A 21605-nucleotide genomic window follows, 5' to 3' on the forward strand; every position below is an offset into this window, starting at 1 on the left:
CGTCCGTCTGTTTACGCGACAGCAACCACAAAAACCGTCCTCACTGTTCGTAGCCGCGCAGGTTAACTTCCTCGGCGTACGTTATTTTTCTCTTCTCAAGTGAAAGTGCGAGCTCTCAACTCACAAGAAACTACCTGCGACTGCCTCTCTTCCTATCTCTCTCTCTCTCTCTCTCTCTCTACAGTCAAATGGAGTCTCGCGTCCTTACTGGCGCCACCACGGCTCGCGGCCTCCCACTTCTTCGGAAGCCGCTGGCAGCGGTGGCGGCGAGGTGCAACGCCTTCAGCTTCCCTGCCGCCGCCGCCGCGAAGCCTATCGGGGCGAACTTGGTATGGGGACGGCAGTTGCGGCCGGCTATTCTGCTCGAGACTTCGCCGGCCAGCCCTATTATGCCGGCGATGAAGAGGGAGATTCTCCGTCCGTGTCAGGCCGCCGCCGAAGGCAGTGGTTCCACCGGGTAAGTTCTGTCCGTTTTCTCAATCCCCATTGATCCGACCCGAATTAATCCTCGTCGTCCTGACCCGTGTTTCTCGCAGGGAGGCTAAAGTCGGGTTCTTTGACAAATACCCGGCACTTCTTACCGGGTTCTTCTTCTTCATGTGGTATGTCACGTGATCTCTCCGGTTATTTTAACGGCCAACCGTTATTTCCCCAAAATAACTAATTTAGCCCTGCCTTTTGCAGGTATTTCCTGAATGTGATATTCAACATTCTCAACAAGAAGATCTACAATTACTTCCCTTATCCTTAGTGAGTAAACCTTTATATATATTTTCACTATGTTAGTTTTTTCTGTTATTTCGGTTACATGTTTATATGATAAAAACATTAATTGGCTGCAGCTTTGTGTCTGTTATACATTTGGCTGTTGGAGTTGTGTATTGCTTGGTGAGCTGGGTTGTAGGCCTACCTAAGCGAGCTGTAAGTTCTCTATTTACAGTTAAAGAAAATTAAAGAGTGGCATGAATCCAAGAAAGGGAAATGGAAAAAAATCAAAACTTGGTTATGTTAGTAATGCATTGTTGACCTTTAAAGCAATCATTTTTAGTATTTTATGATCTGAATGTAGTAATATTGATTACTTATTTTTTGGATGACGAGGGAAACTCGCAGCCATTACCTTGTGACCTTAGTCGACATAGACCAGCCTAAGTTGTCATAGCTGACTGGCTCAGACCAAAAAGGTTAATAGGCCGCTCCTATTAGATGTTGAACTTGGAACCTTATGGTTACCAAGTTAACTAACTGACCGACTTGGTTGTTGTTGCCCCCATTAGTGTGTTTATGAGTTTTGTGATAATCGAATTTACTGATTTGTTATTAAACTTTGTTGGGAATCCTTTCTTGTAGCCTATTGACTCAAACCTCCTAAAACTGCTCATACCCGTTGCCTTCTGTCATGCACTGGGCCATGTGACTAGCAATATTTCGTTTGCTGCTGTTGCTGTCTCGTTCACCCATACAATCAAAGGTGATGTTTCGTGTGTCGTTATGTTGATGAAGGAAGGGTTACTAGGAAGCAACCGTTCTGTTGTATAATTTGCATTGTTAATTAACAGCTGGTATCGTCGTTTTGGTGCAGCTCTCGAGCCTTTCTTCAATGCTGCTGCATCTCAGTTCATACTCGGGCAACAGATACCCTTGACACTATGGCTCTCACTGGCCCCCGTTGTTATTGGTTAGCACCTATACTCGTTTATCTGGTTCTTCATTCTGCGTTTTTTTGCTCCTCGTGTAAAAGTTGGATATAGATGTTAGTTTACGGTTATCAAACTGGATGCAGGTGTGTCAATGGCATCCCTGACTGAGCTTTCGTTCAACTGGCTTGGATTTATCAGTGCTATGATTTCAAACATCTCATTCACTTACAGGAGTATATACTCGAAGAAAGCTATGGTTGGCTCTCGTTAATCTTTCATTAGTTCTATAAAATTCATCAGTTTCGATCTACCATTTATTAATGTCTTATTTGTACCATTTCTTTTGCAGACTGATATGGATAGCACTAACATTTATGCCTACATATCTATCATTGCCCTCCTTTTCTGCCTCCCGCCAGCAATAATTGTGAGTGAAAGAACACTAGAACAGTTGGAACAATATCGTTTTCTTTCTTCCTCTCTGCTGCTTTTTCATCCTTTTTGTTTTGGTTTCAACTATACCACAGCTCGAGGGACCTAAGCTAATGAATAATGGATTTAATGATGCAATTGCTAAAGTTGGTATGACAAAATTCCTGTCGGATCTTTTCTGGGTGGGAATGTTCTACCACTTGTACAATCAGGTATTTTCTTTTCCTTAAACTTCCTATGTTGTTGGATTCATCCGAAACTTGTTAAGCTCTTTCTTTTCGGTTTGCAGATAGCCACTAACACCCTTGAGAGGGTTGCACCGCTCACCCATGCAGTTGGGAATGTGTTGAAACGTGTTTTTGTCATTGGATTCTCAATCATTGTCTTTGGTAAATACAAATCCTCGTAAACTTTCTCATGCTAAATCTTTCCAATACTTGTGTTCAAATGACACAACAATCTAACGTTTTTATCTTTTGCAGGCAACAAGATTTCGACTCAAACTGCTATTGGAACCAGTATAGCAATCGCTGGAGTTGCACTCTACTCCTTCATTAAGGCCAAGATAGAGGAAGAGAAACGGGTGAGACCAACAACCTCAATCTGAACTTTCTGTTGAACATTAAACCAACCAACCTTATATTTTGGTCTTAGTAATGGTACTGTCTGCATCTTTGTTGTCTAACATGAAAACATTGTTTTCTTTTCTTGGAACATCTGCAGCAAATGAAATCTACCTGAGGAGATCATAAAGGAGAGCATGGATGGATGTGGAGGACAATTGCCTGGCTGGTTGATTTGTATTTTTTTCATCCAATGAAAATGAAAAAGAGGAAGAAAAAACCCAAATTTGAGTTATTCTGTATAATTGTGTAGTTAGTTTTCCAGTTGATTATTTTGATTCGGAGATCACTGATCCTCAACCACTCTCAATGGTTGGAATAATGTGTACTTGCACTACTTATATTTCGCGACGAAATATTTATGTTTACAAGCTCTTATGAGAGTTAGCAGATACGGTCTATTAACCTTCTTAGTTTGTTCTTAGTTTGAGCTGATCAGTTATGGATAACTTATACTGGTTAAAGTACTACAGTAATTTAGAAATCCTTAAAGAAAGATGTAAGATCTATATAAGCATGTTTTGCAGATTCTTGTACATATAATTGGACTTCAAGTCTTCATCAAAGAAATGTCTGAGAGAGAAAGAGATAGACTATATGCACAAAACTGGTAGACCAAATGAATGGTTTAAAGTCAAGAAGCAAGCAATTTCTTGATTCCAGACTTCTGCTCTGGAGTCACCCTTGCTGGGAACTTGATGTTAAACTTGATCCTCAAATTGCCTCTCTTTGTGGGCTCTTTGGCAATTGGCATCCCTTCTTTTGGGACAACCTCTTCATAGCCTGGATGAATGACAGAGTTGATAGGAATGGTGAGTTTTCTTCCATCTAGAGTTGTCAAATGGACAGTGTAGCCTGTTAAAGCTTCTGCGAGAGAGATTCTCTGTGTGACAACAAGATCATTCCCTTCTCTTGTGAAGGTGCTATGGGGCTTTTCGTCGATTATGAATACAAGATCTGCAGGGATGAGATTCGGCTCCTCGTTTCCTTTCTCTGCAAATGTGATCTTTGTTCCCTTCTTCCAGCCTGGTTTGATGTCAAGAGTTAAGATCTCTTCTACTGGCAATGTCTTCCTGCCCAGAAAATGGATATATAATCACCATTATCATACATCATTCATCACAAGAATATTGATGTTTAAAGACTTTGAATGCCAGACAAGTATAAAAAAAAAATACTTACCCACTCATATCAGCAATCTCCCTGGAGATTTTCATCTTCTTAGTGGTTCCCTTGTAAAGCTCTTCAAGGCTGCAAGGCAACTTTCTTTCAATTGGAGGTGCTTTTCGTGGCACTGAATTCATCGGTCTGCCATCTCCAAATGAACTGAAGTTATTATCATCCCCAAACAATGAACTGGAGAACATTGAATTCCCTCTCATCCCACCTCCCATCCCACCAAATCCAAAGAATTCAGCGAAAATATCATTAGCATTTCTGGGGTTGAATCGAAACACATTTGGCCCATCCCCTGACCCTGTATGGAAGAACGTCGTCCCACCAGCCCCGCCGGCGTTAGGCGGCGGCACTTCACCTTTAAGTCCTTCCTCGCCGTATTGATCATAGATTGCCCTCTTCTGTGGATCACTCAGAACCTGTAAGATGTTAACAAATAGGTAATAATGTGATTAATCCCGTAAAACCCAGACGCCATATTCAATCCAAAAACAAGAATCATGGAAAATCTGTGCAAGGATCGGATCTTTCTGAACATTCAAGAAATTGCAAATACAATTGGTAATTGCATACCTCATAGGCTTCGGAGATCTGCTTGAATTTGGCCTCGGCTTCTTTCTTGTTGGTTGGGTTCTTGTCAGGGTGCCATTTCATAGCCAGCTTTCTATAAGCTTTCTTCAAATCTTCATCTTTTGCATTCTTGTCCACCTGCAATATCTTATAGTAATCTACCCCCATCTTCTTCCGTCTCTTATCTTGCGCTTCTTTATATTGAACTCAGAGAATTATATTATATAGATGTTTGTGTATTGGTTTGTTTATTTATCTGTGTTTCTGTTAATTGGTATATATACAGAGAGAGAGAGAGTATAGGTTTAAATATAGAAGATATGGAGGGGTCTAGAAAGCGGGGAAGGGGATATCAGAAGAAGAATGGAGAAGTTTCCAGATTTTAGCTGGCAGCAGCGGCTATTCTAATTTGACTGTCAAAGTTTCTTAATATGGAAAGTTTGTTTTGTTTGACTTTGGACTGACAAAATAAATTCACAATCATTATTTTAAAATGTATATATTAGATAAACACTGTTTTATGATTTTAATAGGAAAAAGAATATATTTATCTAATTTCTCTGACTAACTCAAATCGTCAATATATGTATTTCATGATGAAAGTGAATATGATGGGTTGTTATCCAATCTGTACAACAATTAGTTTCTTTATGAATGTGTTTGATCACACAAGTTTAATCTCACCTCTTTAAATCTTTAATAGCTTCGAGTAAATTAGAATAACAATTAGTAAAGAGCCACTATTTTAACACTAACCTTTGAACTTTTTACGTGCCTAATATCCTAAAACTGTAATATAAAGTAATAATCCACAGGCCATTTTGTTGCGTTTTGGACTATAACCTATTGTCTTCTTGATAGAGTATTTTTCAGTACTAGCCCAATACCTACCCCTAGTTTGTTTGCAATTTCTGGGCCTATGGACTAAGGCCCCATCTGTTTGTTTGAAGAGTTTGATATTATGTGATAACATATTATAAAAGTTCGTTCTCATTAAGGGAAAGGATTTCAAAGATTTACAAATCCTCACACTCGAGGACGTTACCATCCCGTCTACACACATATTAAATATTTGTTTTCAATGTATAGTAATACACTCTTACGTTAAAATATGCTTGCTTTGAATCACTAATAATTGTGCATAATAATAATTTATATAAAACTACTTAAGATCGAGGGAAATGTAGCATTACCCCCATCTTATATCATGGTACAATGAATCAAGTGTCCAAATTGGGCTTTGGGTTTTCCTCATGTATTAATTTTCCTTTCCATTTATGTATGTATATAGTGACAATTTGAAATGATTTGTTGCTAATATTAGAGATCTAGCATGTGAAATTGGTAGAATTTAAGAGAAAAGCACATGGTTTATCTAAAGAGCAATCATTATTGTGTATTGGACTATATTATCAAATAATGTATATTCAGTACATAAATAATGTACTTTTAGTATATTAAAATGTGCATTATATTCAAGGAAAACACATTATTTGAGTACTGAAAGTACATTATTTTGTCCCTTAATTGGGCCAACACTTTACCACTTAATTGTCGGTGCGAACGAGAATTAGTCTGAATATGATATGGGCTTAAAGGTGTCTCCTACAATTAAGGCATGCTCAGAATACCTCGTGGTCTGATAAAAATATATATTATTTTGTATAATGTACATTCAGTACACTAATAATGTACTTTTAGTATATTAAAATGTCCTCCGTACTTTTTATTATGATCCACACAGTACTGTGTGGACCATAATAATTTGCCACCAAAGAGAGGTCATTCTCTAAGATTTCATATCGACTTCTTTAATATCTTTATAGAGTTCATTCTCTAAGATTTCATATCATCTTCTTTAATATCTTTATATTTCTCATTCTCTAAGATTTCATATCATCTTCTTTAATATCTTTATATTTCTCATCTATTAGGGAATATGACTATGAAAATAAAAATGCTACACTTCTACAATTACCGCTTCTTATTAACTACTATCTGACATGTCATTTTTTTTTTATTTAATTTGATTTGTAAGTTACTTATAATTTCAATCCCTTTTTAGTTGTTTCAGTTATAAATCTAAGTATATTTCTTTTAGTTTTTCTGTTTTTTTATGTGCATTGTACAAGAAAGTTACACAATTGCACACGAGACTTTATGTAACACTAATAATGTATTTTCTTTATTCTCTTTTACTTTATTTTTTTTTTCTTTTTATCTATATACCTCTTTATTTCTTTGGGTATTTAATTATTTAATATTTTATGTTTTCCAATTTCAGTAGTGAGTGTGATGACAGACAGAGAGACAGAGCCTTGAATGTTACGAAGTCGCATGAAATATGATGGCGCCGTTAATCACGCAACAATTTCCACAAAACCTACAAAAAGTACGTCAAACAATTATATACTTCTAGTCAACAGTGTGGGTACAAAACACAATTCTTTTGTAATAAAATATTTTATTTTTATTTTGGAAGCAAAATATTTTTAATTTTTAAACTAACTATTTGTCTGCTTTCGGTCCGCTACCGCCCGTAAATTAAGCATAATCTTCTTTTTTCTTTTTTGAAAGATAAATTAATTTTATTCACCCAAAGAAATATGATTTATCCAAAAGAATTTAAGAGAAAAGCAAATGGTTTATCCAAAGAGCACACCATAAATGTATACTTTCCATGCTTGATTAGAATTAATTAAACAAATATAATTATCCTAAACAGAAGATGACGCTCATTTATTTATTTGTCACTAAATTTTATTGTTAATCGTGTCACATTAGCAGTAACTTGTTGAATACATAATATTAGAACGTAATTGCACTAATATGTCAATTTAGGGTTCTTTACGTGTTTTTTAGTAGCCTAGTAGGAGATTAGGAGCTCTAATTACACTATTTGTTTAATTTTGAGGGTACGGTCAATTTGTCACATTCTCGTTTTTAAAATATATAAATTAAATAAATCAAAATTATATCCAAGTAGATATATGAGTGGATGAAGCTAGAGGTTCGGATATTGATATTGTTATATATGAGAGAGTGAAAAAAAGATGAAAAATTGTAAATGGTGTTAATATGGGATATCCATCAATTACGCAGAAAGTTGGAGGGTCCAATATATCACAATTGATATATGATAAAGCTCAAATATGGAGTATGGAGTATGGAGTATATACACTATAGAAGGGAGCATTATATATATTGCATGGATCAAAAATGGCATAATTATGTTGAGTCCACCATCCCCGCATTATTATACGCCTGCACTTTTCATTGTTTCAATCTCTCATCTTCTTCACTATATAGTATATAATCTATCTCCTCACTCGTTTTCCTTTCCTTTTTGTCTTCCTTTCAAAAAAATACAAAAGGTTTCTAATATTATTTCCATCTCCCTTGTCTATCGCAATTCCTATGGTATCATAAGCAAGGAAAGTAGTGTGTAAATAAGGAGAAATTAAAATATTAATGGAAGAGATAATTACATTTTCTGTTTTTTAAGTATATATTCTTTCAAAAAGTTGAACCTCAACCCTATTTTAAAGTTATATATATATATATATATATATATATATATATATATATATATATATATATATAGGTGGAATGAATGTTTTCGTCTTTTGGATGACGAAATAGGTCACTTGCGAAAGTTGTACTTTTCATTTCTAATCTAATTTTTTATAATAATAATAATAATAATAATAATAATTATTATTATTATTATTATTATTATTATTATTATTATTATAAAAGATAAAAGATATTCATTGTAACAAAAAAAAAAAAAAAAAGTTAGGTGATGTGAAAATATAACTACTCTTCAAAATAGGGAGAGAATTACTTGAATGGAGAATAAACAGTGATTAGTTGTAAATTTAGTTATATGATAGTAAAGTCTAATTTTTTAAAAATGAAAGAATGTTTCATGTCTGCGAATAATTAACTTTACAAATAGATAGCTAGACTAGTATAAAATATAAAAATAAAAAATAAAGGTTTTAATTATTATTTAGTAGAATAAATATTTTAAAACTTCTTGACAAATGCTACCATGAATCCCCAACTATACAATTTATATTACTTAATTAATTAGGCTTTTAATGTATCTTTATTACCAATGAATGAATTCTTGCCTTCTTGGTGGTTGAAAATTGAAATCAACCAACCATCGTGAATTAGACAATTAGTTGAAACCATTGAAAGGACCATAATAATAATAACACATCGTGAAAATTTATTACCCATTTGGCCAGCCCCTACCATTTCGTGTGCTGAGAAACGAGGGATTAGTCTTCTGGCTATCGACGGGAGGGATATCTTTAATTTGGGCAACCAAAAAAATAAAATAATAATAATTATTATTATTATATTATTATTACTCCGTATTATTTTAAAATCTAGGTGAAGTGGAATGATTTAGAATGGTGATATAAGACCAACTTTTGAAATTGGAAAATATTTAATAAATAAATAAATAAATTCAATTAAGTATAGATTGGGATAAAATAGCATTGGTTCCGGTAATTAACCATATATTTTCCATGTCCTCACACAAAAAATCAGCAGAAATTTTTGGTATAAAAATAGGAAAACAAATCCTTCCTAATAAACTTCATCGCCCTCTCTATATAAACAAAATAAAACTCCAATCCTTCATACCACAACACAACCAAACATCATCGTATCACTGTTTCTCTGTCGTCTCTCTCCTTCCATGGCTTCCATTGTCACTCATTTCTCAATCTTCTTCCTCTTCTCCCTTCTTTCCCCACTTCATCTCCATGCAAGAGAAAGTCAGTTCTTCAGCAAAATTCCCAGAAACAACGTTGTTATCAAGGCGCAGACAACATTAAACCCCCAAGAACAACAGCCCAACTTCGTCCAGGAATCTGAAAACGGCGGCTACGGTCTTTACGGCCGTGAATCCACCACCGCCGCCGCCAAAAACCTCCCTTCCTGGGAGGAGAATATTCCCAACAAGAAATACCTCCCCAAGAACTACAGCCCCGTTTCCTACGTCACCGTCCCGGAGGATACCTCCGCCGGCGCCGGCGCCGGCAAGCAGAAAACATCCATGCCCAGTGACACATTCATGCAGAGCGGCTACACCAACGGCGGCGAGAATTACTTCAACAACCAGAAGGAGAGGTACCCCTCCGCCACCACCACCACCGGCAACCGGAATGATCAGTACAACGGCGGCGATGCTAATGGAGGATTCAAGAAACAGGGGATGAGTGACACCAGATTCTTGGACGGTGGGAGATATTATAACAACGGCGAGAGGTTCCCCAGAAACCCATTGGACAATTCAAGAAACCAGTTTGGAAACAGCAGGTATTTCAACGAAAACAACAACAATTTCATGGAGAACAGCTACCAAAATGAGGAGGAGTTCGAAGATGAAGATGATGATGATTTGCCCTGAGGAACACTTCCTAGCTCTTTAATTTGCAGAACATATAAATGTTATTATTTGTCTTTCATGTTCGCAACTGTTGGGTATAAGTGATTAAGATTGTCGATCTTGTTGAGTATTACCATGGTTTTAAGTAGTTATACTTTGACTAAATTCTAGGTTTTTATGGGTTGTGTTTAATTTATTGCCGATGAATATGTTCTGCTCACATTGTAATATCACATAGATCGTCCTTTAAGATTTAATGTGATTTTTGTTTTACTGAATAATATTATATTGATTATTTATTTTATTTGATTGAATTGATCAGTTATGAGTCATCTAGATTGATATTCTTTTTTCATATTATGATATTGACTGCAATAATAAGTAGTGATTTTTTTTGTTAATGAATAAATAATAAATTTTTTGTGTAATGTATGCGGTGCTAATTGCATAGATACATTGTTTCAAGTATCTACGAGAAGGTTAGTCAAAAGTTAACACAAACAAATTGAAAGGTGTAAGGTTAACAAATGCATAACTAAACCCATAAAAAGTCACAACAATATCTTATTGGAAAATTGGACTTTTCCTGTTTTCTGCCGTGAATGGCGGATCTTTAAAATGAATTCCATTTTCATCTTTAATTTGATTTTCTTAACTTTTTTCATTTCAGTCAGTATCAAATCCTAATAATTACCTTGTGTTAGTTTTTTTTTTTTTTTTTTTTTTTAATTACTCGTTATTCTTTGCAAAGTAGTATATATTCTATATATTTTTGCACTCTTTCATCTCAAAGAATCAATATCTCATCACTAGAGTTTGAGGCTATGACTACCCAATTGGAAGGGTAACAGAGGTGTCATCACACTACCGTCAGTTTTACTTTGATTAAACTAATAAAATAGCTAAATTTATATTTGAAAAAAAAAAAGGTGATTTTAAAATTTTACTATACTCTTGTATAATAGTTTACAAATCACACAAGAAAGGTAACACATACTAAGTACTTAAAGTAGACTCCGATTAAACTTATGACCTTTATTTATGAGAATTATGCTATATTCACTCAGCATTTGACAATCCAACCAACTTGATTATATTGTTACTTTGGTAATCACAAAATTACAAGTTCAACTCATAGCAGGGTTGCCCTATTGACTTTATTAGTTTGAGTCGGTCAACTATGGATATCCTAAGTTGGTTTACCTCTTTGTTATTCTTTAGGTCACCCAAAAAATGCCTTGTATCTATGACAATGATCTGTAGTGATTGAGGCTGAACTGTAAAAAATCATTCCCTCCAAAAAGAAAAAGTTATTTGGGTAAGTAGGCCTCCAAAGTCATAATTCACAAGCACTCATGATGTTTGGGGAAGGGGATGGAATTATGTAAAGGTGGGAAATTTTGGGAGTGGCATGTGATGCTAATAGTCCTTGGGTCATGCCCAACTCTCCAGGCTCAAATAGAAGAGGTAGAAAATTGGATTGGGTAAGCCCAATCTATCAACCCCACTCTAGCATGACACATGGCAGTGTATTAGGTGTTCATGGGTCAATTTAGGACCAAACCAACCCGAGACTAGTAAAGCACTAAAGCCTGCACATGGATTTTACAAAGTAAAAGAAATAAGACTTTAAGATACATTTGATTCAAGTTATCTTGTATTAAGTAAACATATGAATATATGATTATACAGGTGCTAAATGATCCCAGAAAAGAGGATAAAATCAAACCAATTATAACATTTCCAAAAGATCCTGGATCATCAAGAGTCTTAATTCTGAAGCCCCTAGTATATAGCACATGCAAACAAAAAGAGATATGTCTCCAACCATGCATATTTTCTGCACTCTACTTATTCAACAATCTCCTAGAGTGAAGATGAGCATATAGCCATATAACCTTGCTTGAACCCTTTGACATTCATCATACACCATCGTTGCAATCTGATTAAAAACCACGTATTAGCAGGACCCTTGGATTAAGCTAACTACAGAAAGGCAAAACTATAAGCTAGGCATGCAGCCTGTGGCGACTATCTGATTCAGTTATCTCGAGGCTTTTTTATGGATTTAACTCATCAACAATCAATGACAGCTGCATGATTCACAAATCTGCAAGAAATAGTACCTCCAGATTAATCTATAACTGGGTGTGGGCACAGCATACATAATATAGTTGGTGAACAACGTGTTACCACAATGATTAAGTAATCATGACACTGAAATTCCTCACATTTGGTAAATAAATTAAGATTTAAAGCCATACCAATAAAATACTCAAATACCGAAATGACTTTGTTTTCAAAAGATATATCTTATGTTGCTAAGATACTATAACATTCAACAAAAGTTTCTTTGAAATGTTCGACCTTTAGGTTGCTAAAAGTTTAGAAACAAAGTTCCTTTGCTTATTATGCATAAGAAGCAGGAAAAAAGAAGATTTCATATAACTCGAACTCCATTTCATGATCTTCATCTAGTCCTCTTTTGTCCTACAAGATGAAATACAACCCATTTTACCTTATGCAAAGTTGAGGAATTAAAAGAGAAAGCACAAGCAGCGGGATGATTCACAGGGCAAGAACAGCAAACCGAGGAGTAAATACTAGATCTGTATATATTATTATTAAATTTATAGAACTCAGGAGATGAGATAACAAATTTTTACTTGCCAGATTCCTTTTAACTACATTCTGAATGTCTGGAAGCTCATGAATTATGCGTTAAATCTTTAAATTCAACAACACGAGCTATGTGAGATTCAAAGCTCGACACACTTTTTTCCCTTTTTGCTTGTCATTCCTCTACTGTGTTAACTCAAATGATTGAAGAAATCTAAGCCCTTAGATTAGTAGCAAACTGGAATAACCCTAAAATGAGCCATAACAAACATCATCTCCAGATAAATTCTGCAAATGCAGGGGGTAAATCCTCAATAATAGCATTCAAACTACAGTGAGTTTTTATCTTAGCCTCCCAATCAAACAAGCAGCAATGTGTTTATCAGAACATAAGAAAATAAGCATACATGGACCAAAAACAGATAGCAAATAACAGCAAGATATTATCACTCGATTTGCAGAGCTAAAAAGTTTTTTTAAGAAAATATAAAATATGTACCTTCAAGCGTCCATCCGTAGCAGCGAGGCGCAACAGAGAGCATGGAATTGAGCAATGCAGAGGCAGTTGCAGTGTGATACGGTAGCATAGTTTCCACTCTAACACAGCTCAATTCCACAGGTGACCTTCATACAATAACCGTGTCAGAAGCACATACCTAAAAATAGATTCCACCTAATTATCGTGCTCAGAAATGAAAAGATGAAATTAATAGCAAAAACTACCTGAAAATGCGCGAAGTGAGAGGTCTCTGAGTGGGGATGGCAAAGGGCGACGCGGAAGTCCTCCGCTTCGCTCCGGCGGCCGCTCTGGTGGCGGCAGTTCGGATAGATGAAGTGGCGGCAGCCCGAACACATATGGCGGCAGAGCAGAAGACTGACTTGGCGGCCATGTTTTCTCGGGGATTCTGATTGACAGATCGAGATGTGCGCGACTGCGTAAGAGGGGTTTGCTGGGGTTTTACATTTTCCGATTTTTTAGTTCTTTCTAATTAAATTATCTTAACTAAATAATAATTTGCATAACAATTAATACACAGAAATGACTACAAATGGGGTTTATAATAAGGCAAAACCAACACTTTCTCAAAATTATAAGTGTATACACATTATAATAAAAGTTCAAACTTACCTACTGAAACACAAAGAACCAATAACGCATCCACTGGGGCTCAAACTCATAACCTTCCAAATGAAAATCCAACCCGGATACCATTAGACCACATAAAAGTTCAAACTTTAATTCTACTTTATATTAACTATTTTAGTAGATTTTTATTTGTCATGTTAAAATGGAAGTAATGTTCATTAGGACCGTTAGTCGCAATGTAAGGAATTGGAATTTTAGCATGGTGCGTAACATTCAGACACTATTCTTTTCGCACATTTAGTTAGCTCCATAGTGAATAGTGATTATTAGAGGCAACACTCGAATCATGCTCTTGATACATTAGGTTCGACGTAGTTCAGTTTAAAACCTCTTTTAATTGCGTCTAGAGAGTTGAGCTTTAGACACCTTGACGCATGTCACTCCCCAAATTTCACACCTTTACATAATTTAGATTGTTATACCATATATTATGAATGAAGCACTTTACAATGAACCAAATTATATATATATATATATATATATATATATATATATATATATATATATATATATATATATATATATATATAAGAGCCCAAGAGAGTTAAGCCTATAATGGGTAGAAAAAATGGCGGTCAAGTTTTTTAATCAAATGAATGGCTCAGATTGATCAAATTTTACTTTTTTCCTTTAAATTTTCTAATTTATCCTTAATGAATATGATTATCCGTTAACTTTTCCGTTAAATATTATCCTTTCCGTTAATTTCTGTTAGTTCACCGTTAACTTACTCATTGATTTCAATAAGAAATGTCTTAGGTTCGAACCTCATCCCAATTAAAATTGGCATAATTAGTACTCTATTTTACTCTTATTAAACTAAATAATAATTTAGTAGCTACAACAAAAAATAATACATATGCATTTCTTTAATTTAGAATAGAATTATGTGTCTACAATGTCTTTATTTTAAAAAAAAATTATTATTATTATAAATAAATTAAATAAGAGAAATAATTCCATCAGTTATATTGTATTTATTTTTCTCCAATATAAAAATTCTTTATATTCAAATTCATCAATTGATTATATTCGCTACATTGTCCCTACAATGTCTTTATTAAAAAAAAATTATTCATTATCAATAAATTAATTAAGATAAATAATTTTATTAGTTATATTGTCTTTATATTTCTCCAATGTAAAAAATTCTATACATTCAAATTCATCAATTGATTATATTCACTACATTGTCTATTATCTTTTTTGTGCACTATTTTTTAATTAAATATCAAAGTTATAATACAAAATAATCCTATATATTTATTTACCAAGTATTTTATTAATACCATGAAAAAATTAAAAAAAATATAATTAATAAAGTCAATCATATTAACTACTTGAGTGATTTGTTGACAAAGAGAATATTCAAATCACACAACAAATTGAAATGAGAACTACCTCGCAATGTCCTTGTTTGACAATCAGCAGTTAGCGGTTAGCGTTAACGGATTATATTAGTGAATTTGACCAGCGAATTATATCAACGGTTGGTAAAAAGATATTTGAAAAAATTAGCTGTTAAGATTAACATGTAAAATGACCTAAGGGTATACATATATTTAATAATAATAATAATAATAATAATAATAATAATAATAATAATAATAATAATAATAATAATAATTGTTTAAAAAAAAAATTAAGCCAAATCATATGAACTACTTGAGGGATTTATTGACAAAAAGAGTATTCAAATCACACAACAAATTGAAGTGAGAAAATATCTCACAATGTCCTTGTTTGGCAATCAGCAGTTAGCTCTTTAATATTAGTATATATTTAATATTTTATGCCCTAATTTTTAGTTGCTCTCCCTTATGTCCCGTATTTGGTTTCAAGTATACCTATACAATTATTTTATTGACAATTATAATTAATCTTGACTATATTAGCTTGCATTTGTAAACTTAGAATTGCCTATTTAAATACGCAAATTTAAAATTCAATTATCTATGCATGAACAATCCAATATAATCTTGCCTTGATATACTTTAAACTATTTATTTAAAAAAAAAAAACATTGGGCATTATCCAATCGCGCAATGCGCGTAAAAAACTAGTATATATATATATATATATATATATATATATATATATATATATATATATATATATATATATATATATATATATATATATATATATATATATATATATATATATATGCCCAAGGACATTGTAGTCTAATGACACCAAGTTGTTCCCTCATAGGAGAGGTTGTGGGTTCTCGCCTCAGTGGAGGCGATATTGGCGCTTTGTGCTTCATTTAGTTGAAAAAATAGTTATGAATATATATATATATATATATATATATATATATATATATATATATATATATATATATATATATATATATTGCAACTTAAGATTATTTTGTTCTTTTATACAAATAAAATTAGTACATAAAAATATATTATTAAAAAGTTATAATTAAGATATTTTAAATGGCACTCATATTGATATTTTTCTTTTAACATTTTAAATCAACATACAATTATATTAAGTCACTATATTAATTTTGTCCAATGTTTTAAATATTGCAAGTCCATTAATAAAAAATTAAGATTCAAAATATATTAATATATATGACTATATAGTATCATTCAAAAAATTTCAATAAGATATTTTATAATAATAAATTTTGTAACTTGATTGTATTTATACAAAAAAAATAAAGAATAAATAGTGTAAATAATAATATGTAAATTGATATCCTATATTTATAAGTGACAATCCGCTTTTAGTCATTTTTTAGTAAAACATCATATTTTGGTCATAGTATTATTGTGACATGATCAATTTTGGTCATCTATCAACAAAATCGTTTAAATTAAAAGACATTTTGATCTTTTTTAATGCAAAGTGTGTTGACCCGTTATATTTGTTATGTTTATTTTGTTTGAAAAAATTCATAATTGAAAAGCGAAATGGCCTTATATTTAATAAAATTCCAAAATTTTTTTTTATAAAGGACCAAAATTAATAATGTCACAATAATACTAGGATAAAAAAGAAATGTTCATTAAAAAAAGACTAAAAATGAACTGTTACCCATAAATTTATGATAAAAAATGAAATTAACTCAAACTTATAATATTATAGTAGTGTACTATATATATAGTACAAACTTATATACATAGTACACCAAGAAACTATACAAAAGGTAACAAACTATCTATACTAGCTCTTGAACTACACAATATTTAGGTGATCAAACTATATAATTGCCTAAAGATACTCTTTCACTAGAGGATCTATTCTTAACAATAACATTAATTTTAAGTGTGATGTAAACCAATTGAATCATAGAAATATTTGATGGAAGGCAATGGTAAAGCAGAAGGCGACATTGAATTATTTCGAGCTAAGGCTCATATCTTCAACCACGCATTGAACTACGTACATTCAATGGTCTTTGCCACTGCAATTCAGCTAAATATTCCACACATAATCCACACCCATGGAAAGCCAATCACCATTCCCGACCTTGTTTCTGCACTCAAACTCCCTCCTCACAAATCAAACGCCGTTCATCGCATCATGCGCTTCTTAACTCACAACGCCTTCTTTGATTCAACAAAGCTCAATGAGCATTATATGTGTGTGTATATATAGTAGTCTTGAACATTATACAGCTATCTTTTCCAGTCTTCCAAAATGGAAAGATAAGACGCATTAACAAAACAAAACTTCATCAAGATCAGGAGAATTAAAGAGACGTTTTCTTCAAAACAAGAAAACAACACATAGGATAGGAGTACAGGTTTAAACGACAGAAATGTCCCACATCGGAAGCCTGTGAAGCTGGATACCTGAACATAAGTTGCTGAAGGAATTGAAAGGACACGACCTTACTTGAACAGGATCTGTTCTATAGGCTCGTACCTCTGTATCTTTGAGTTCTAAGGAGACAGGAAACCAAGCTTGGTGGATGAATATGGCCAGGAGACTAGAGCGTGATTAACAGCCCCAGACTTTCATTGGGCTGAGCCGTAGAGGATCGTTCTCAGCCATGGGTTCATGGTTGGGATGGTCTCTTGGCTGTCTGACAGGCTTCCATTCTTTTTCCTTTGTGCTGTTTGCATCAAAGCTATCGTGGGAATGGAGATGCTCAGGCTCGCAGTCGCAGCAACCCTTTCACACCTTTTATCAAACACTTGATAGGCATAGTAAGAAATCTGTACTTTGTATCTGCCCTTTCACACCTTTTATCAGTCACTTGGAAGGCACGCGAGAATTCTTCTCAGCGATGGCGTTTGTAGTCCAACGGTTAGGATAATTGCCTTCCAAGCAATAGACCCGGGTTTGACTCCCGGCAAACGCAGGCATCACTGTCTTTTCTGTGATGCTTTGTGATATTCTGTAATCTACTGTATTAAATCATTTTACTAGGAAAATGCTAAACAGAATTGGTAAATGGGAACATATTAATTAGAGTATAGATTTCTATTTAAGCATCTAACAATTTGGCAAATTCGTTAAGGATGAGAATAATGCACAATTGCATATCGTAAAAGAATTTGTGTGACCCATCACCTATATAGTATGAGTAAGATGACATATGTCTCTCCTAACTTAATAAGTATCGAATTTAACACTTGATAATGCAATTACTTTAAAATTAACAAGAGAATTCTTTACCACCTTTTAAAATTTTACTTTGCAAGAACACAATTAGTTTCAATGTCCTAATTGAAAAAACTTGCGGCCTGTCATTTTCTTTTTACCCCGGATATCAACACCACAAAAGAACATTTTATTACATAATTCAAGATATTATAAACCATTTTTAAATAATTTATTTCATTTTATACTTATTTTGAAGAGGGAGAAGTGTCAAATAGGCCCATGTATTCTTATCAAGTGCTCAATTCCCACCATAAACTAAATTAAAGGCTAATTAACCACACTTACCTACTAAATTTGTTCAATTAGTTTTTTTTTTTTTGCAGATTACCAATTCAATTATTAAAAAATAATTTCAAAATAATTTAAAAATTATAAAAAAAAAAAAAAAAAAAAAAAATACAGCCACCGGCTGTTCTGCGAGGACAGCCGGTGGCTGCCATTTCAAATTATTGCATGGTCTCTGGAACATCACTAGTCTTCGTCGCTCCACCATTACCGACGCTGTCGCCGCCGCCACCACCGCTACCGTTCGGCCTGTTTAGGAATTTCAGGTATCAAGATTCACATAGCGTAATTTCTTCGGCCATGGCAAAAGCCGTTTCTGATAGCATACTTTCTATAGGATGCTCATGGAAACACCTCAAAAACATATGTCAATCAGTTAATTTATATGTGAGGAATAGAAATCTGATTCTCGGTAAGAAATAAATTGGCAGGCACACTCTGAGAAAGCGAGTACACTGAGGAAGTCCTTTTTGACAAGGAAAAAGCTCCTCGTTTTGTCCTTACCATGGCAGCTAGTAAGTAAATCGGAGTATGTAAATGATTGAGAATTTATTCTACAAAGTTTAAATACTGTTATTGGATGCTTGTTTTATTTATGCAGGGTTGCAGTTCGAGAATTCATGTGAAATTGGGGTCTTCTCCAATAATTTGTGAATTGCTTGATGGAAGCCAATGGTAAATCAGAAGGCGGCATTGAAATGTTTCGAGCTCAGGCTCATATCTATAAGCACGCATGCAGTGGCGGATCCAGGATTTTTTGTGAGTGGAGGCAAAATTTTACTTGACTAATGAATCCTTAAAAGTAAATTTGTTTAAAAAGAATTTTCCATAATCAAACCAAAAAAATATATACTCATAACTTATAAGTAATAGACTATACACAAAACATGTATATACACTCGTAACTTATAAGCAATGAACTATCAAACACATAATTCATTGCATATAAACACATACATAGTAGTTTGAAAAGCAGTGAAGTAGAGTTTGAAAAGCTGGAAATAGCAGTGGAACAAAACCTCACAAGCAAGTGCTTTAGGACTCAACTACTGACCATTCCCTATGGAAACAAAGGCCTTACTATCTAAACTAAATAAACTTTTGTATACAACTTGGTATATGTTATATATATACTATATCTAAGGGATGGGGGAGTGGGAACAGCTGCCCCCACTGCCCTCATGGTGGCTCCGCCAGAGCACGCATGCAACTACGTAAACTCCATGGTGCTTGCCACTGCAATTCAGCTAAATATTCCACACATAATCCACACCCATGGAAAACCAATCACCATTCTGGAGCTTGTTTCTGCACTCAAACTCCCTCCTCACAAATCTAACGCCGTTTATTGCATCATGAGCCTCTTAACTCACAACGCCTTCTTTGATTCAACAAAGCTCAATGAACATTATATGTGTGTGTATAGTAGTCTTGAACATTATACAGCTATGAGCTATCTTTTCCAGTCTTCCAAAATGGAAAGATAATGAGGCATTATCTTATGATCATCACCAAAAAAGGCATCAAGAAAATAATTGCTGACCAGATTATTGTTATATTAAGAGACATTGATTCCCTCTGGATGAGATAATGATGTGCCATAACAAAACTTCATCAAGATCAGGAGAATTAAGACGACATTTACTTGAAAACAAGAAAACAACACATAGGAGTACAGGTTTTATAGGACATAAATGTCCCACATCGTAAGCCTGTGAAAGTTGATACCTGAACATAAGTTGATGAAGGAAACAATAAAGCACGATCTTACTTGAATAGGATCTGTTCTATAGACTACTAGAGCGTGATTAACAGCCCATGGGATGGTCTTTAGGCTGTCTGACAGGCTTCCAAACTTTTTCTTTTTTGCTGTTTGTATCAAAGCTTCCATGGGAATGGACATTCTGATATTAGAATATCAGATCCTCAGGCTCGCAGCAGTAAATCTGTGCTTTGCTGCAACCCTATGACACCTTTTATCAAACAATTGGTAGGCATAGTAAGAAATCAGTACTTTGTAAAAACACTTGATGAACACATGAGAATCCTTCTACACATGAGAATCCTTCTCATCAATGGCGTTTGTAGTCCAACGGTTAGGATAATTTCCTTCCAAGCAATAGACCCGGGTTTGACTCCCGCAGACGCAGATTTTCCAATATTATTTTTCATGCTCTGTGATATTCTGTACTGAATCATTTCACTCTGCAATTATTATTGGGCCAAAATCAGAGCTGAAATACCCATTCTTTACTTTTTGGATCTCACACCTCGAGAGGCATTGAGATAATGGTGGTAAACAGACTTGTGAAGGGATTAAACTTCACTAAGACCAGAAAGAATGCAAGCAACATTCACCGGACAAAACAACACATAGAACACACTGTTTAAAGAATGAAATTTGTCCCACATCGAAAACCTAGTAAGCCGGATACCGCAATATAAGTTGCTGAAGGAGGCAAATGGGCACGACCTTACTTGAACAGGATCTGTTCTATAGGCTCGTACCTCTGTATCCTTGAGTTCTAAGGAGACAGGAAACCAAGCCTGGTGGATGAACTATGGCCAAGAGACTAGAGCGTGATTAATAGCTCCAGCCCTTCACTGGTCTGAGCCGTAGATGATCGTTCTCAGCCATGGGTTCACGGTTGGGATGGTCTCTTGGCTGTCTGACAGGCTTTCATTCTTTTTCCTTTTTTGCTGTTTGTATCAAAGCTATCATGGTTGGGATGGTCTCTTGGCTGTCTGACAGGCTTCCATTCTTTTTCCTTTTTTGCTGTTTGTATCAAAGCTATCGTGGGAATGGAGATGCTCAGGCTCGCAGTCGCAGCAACCCTTTCACACCTTTTATCAAACACTTGGTATGCATAATAAGAAATCTGTACTTTGTATCAACCCTTTCACACCTTTTATCAAACACTTGAAAGGCACACGAGAATTCTTCTCAGCGATGGCGTTTGTAGTCCAACGGTTAGGATAATTGCCTTCCAAGCAATAGACCTGGGTTCGACTCCCGGCAAACGCAGGCATCATTGTCTTTTCCGTGATATTCTGTATTGAATCATTTT

The 21605-nt window shown here is 34.3% G+C and overlaps 4 protein-coding genes, 1 long non-coding RNA gene and 2 other non-coding genes across 7 annotated transcripts; 5 read left to right on the forward strand and 2 right to left on the reverse strand.

The window, feature by feature from the left end:
- LOC109165374 (triose phosphate/phosphate translocator, chloroplastic) lies at positions 1 to 3087 on the forward strand. Its single transcript, XM_019314098.1, has 12 exons — positions 1 to 457; positions 537 to 602; positions 685 to 750; positions 843 to 921; positions 1351 to 1471; positions 1583 to 1678; positions 1784 to 1896; positions 1990 to 2067; positions 2168 to 2284; positions 2362 to 2461; positions 2555 to 2655; positions 2796 to 3087. The coding sequence occupies exons 1-12, from the start codon at positions 189 to 191 to the stop codon at positions 2811 to 2813; spliced, it is 1224 nt and encodes a 407-aa protein (XP_019169643.1). The 5' UTR covers positions 1 to 188; the 3' UTR covers positions 2814 to 3087.
- Positions 3088 to 3329: 242 nt separating this feature from the next.
- On the reverse strand, positions 3330 to 4735 carry LOC109165375 (dnaJ homolog subfamily B member 13-like). The gene is made up of 3 exons (XM_019314099.1): positions 4445 to 4735; positions 3878 to 4290; positions 3330 to 3768 (listed from the first exon to the last, which is right to left on the reverse strand). Exons 1-3 carry the CDS (start codon positions 4607 to 4609, stop codon positions 3330 to 3332), a joined length of 1017 nt encoding a protein of 338 aa, XP_019169644.1. The 5' UTR covers positions 4610 to 4735.
- A 4426-nt stretch (positions 4736 to 9161) lies between these two features.
- Positions 9162 to 9875, forward strand: LOC109164810 (protein E6-like). Its single transcript, XM_019313357.1, has one exon. The coding sequence runs from the start codon at positions 9162 to 9164 to the stop codon at positions 9873 to 9875; it is 714 nt and encodes a 237-aa protein (XP_019168902.1).
- Positions 9876 to 11512: 1637 nt separating this feature from the next.
- On the reverse strand, positions 11513 to 13460 carry LOC109165378 (protein NUCLEAR FUSION DEFECTIVE 6, chloroplastic/mitochondrial-like). Its single transcript, XM_019314104.1, has 3 exons — positions 13197 to 13460; positions 12973 to 13097; positions 11513 to 11964 (listed from the first exon to the last, which is right to left on the reverse strand). Exons 1-3 carry the CDS (start codon positions 13361 to 13363, stop codon positions 11957 to 11959), a joined length of 300 nt encoding a protein of 99 aa, XP_019169649.1. The 5' UTR covers positions 13364 to 13460; the 3' UTR covers positions 11513 to 11956.
- A 4415-nt stretch (positions 13461 to 17875) lies between these two features.
- Positions 17876 to 17947, forward strand: TRNAG-UCC. The gene has a single exon. It is a non-coding gene; the product is annotated as a tRNA-Gly (tRNA).
- Positions 17948 to 18721: 774 nt separating this feature from the next.
- On the forward strand, positions 18722 to 19181 carry LOC109165381. The gene is made up of 3 exons (XR_002051538.1): positions 18722 to 18803; positions 18969 to 19052; positions 19139 to 19181. It is a non-coding gene; the product is annotated as an uncharacterized LOC109165381 (long non-coding RNA).
- Positions 19182 to 21490: 2309 nt separating this feature from the next.
- Positions 21491 to 21562, forward strand: TRNAG-UCC. The gene has a single exon. It is a non-coding gene; the product is annotated as a tRNA-Gly (tRNA).
- Positions 21563 to 21605: the final 43 nt, after the last annotated feature.

This window comes from Ipomoea nil, unplaced genomic scaffold (assembly GCF_001879475.1).
Source record: "Ipomoea nil cultivar Tokyo-kokei standard unplaced genomic scaffold, Asagao_1.1 scaffold3069, whole genome shotgun sequence".
NCBI classification, from domain to species: domain Eukaryota; kingdom Viridiplantae; phylum Streptophyta; class Magnoliopsida; order Solanales; family Convolvulaceae; genus Ipomoea; species Ipomoea nil.

What these genes read in the sequence shown, in the direction of transcription:
- LOC109164810 (XM_019313357.1), top strand. Translation starts at nt 9,162, where the DNA reads ATGGCTTCCATTGTCACTCATTTCTCAATCTTCTTCCTCTTCTCCCTT.
- LOC109165374 (XM_019314098.1), top strand. Translation starts at nt 189, where the DNA reads ATGGAGTCTCGCGTCCTTACTGGCGCCACCACGGCTCGCGGCCTCCCA. An exon ending in AATTACTTCCCTTATCCTTA is followed by an intron (nt 751 to 842) that starts GTGAGTAAACCT and finishes AATTGGCTGCAG; the next exon opens with CTTTGTGTCTGTTATACATT. An exon ending in ACTGGCCCCCGTTGTTATTG is followed by an intron (nt 1,679 to 1,783) that starts GTTAGCACCTAT and finishes AACTGGATGCAG; the next exon opens with GTGTGTCAATGGCATCCCTG.
- LOC109165375 (XM_019314099.1), bottom strand. Translation starts at nt 4,609, where the DNA reads ATGGGGGTAGATTACTATAAGATATTGCAGGTGGACAAGAATGCAAAA. An exon ending in AGATCTCCGAAGCCTATGAG is followed by an intron (nt 4,291 to 4,444) that starts GTATGCAATTAC and finishes AACATCTTACAG; the next exon opens with GTTCTGAGTGATCCACAGAA. An exon ending in GAGATTGCTGATATGAGTGG is followed by an intron (nt 3,769 to 3,877) that starts GTAAGTATTTTT and finishes TTTTCTGGGCAG; the next exon opens with GAAGACATTGCCAGTAGAAG.
- LOC109165378 (XM_019314104.1), bottom strand. Translation starts at nt 13,363, where the DNA reads ATGGCCGCCAAGTCAGTCTTCTGCTCTGCCGCCATATGTGTTCGGGCT. An exon ending in CTCACTTCGCGCATTTTCAG is followed by an intron (nt 13,098 to 13,196) that starts GTAGTTTTTGCT and finishes TATTGTATGAAG; the next exon opens with GTCACCTGTGGAATTGAGCT.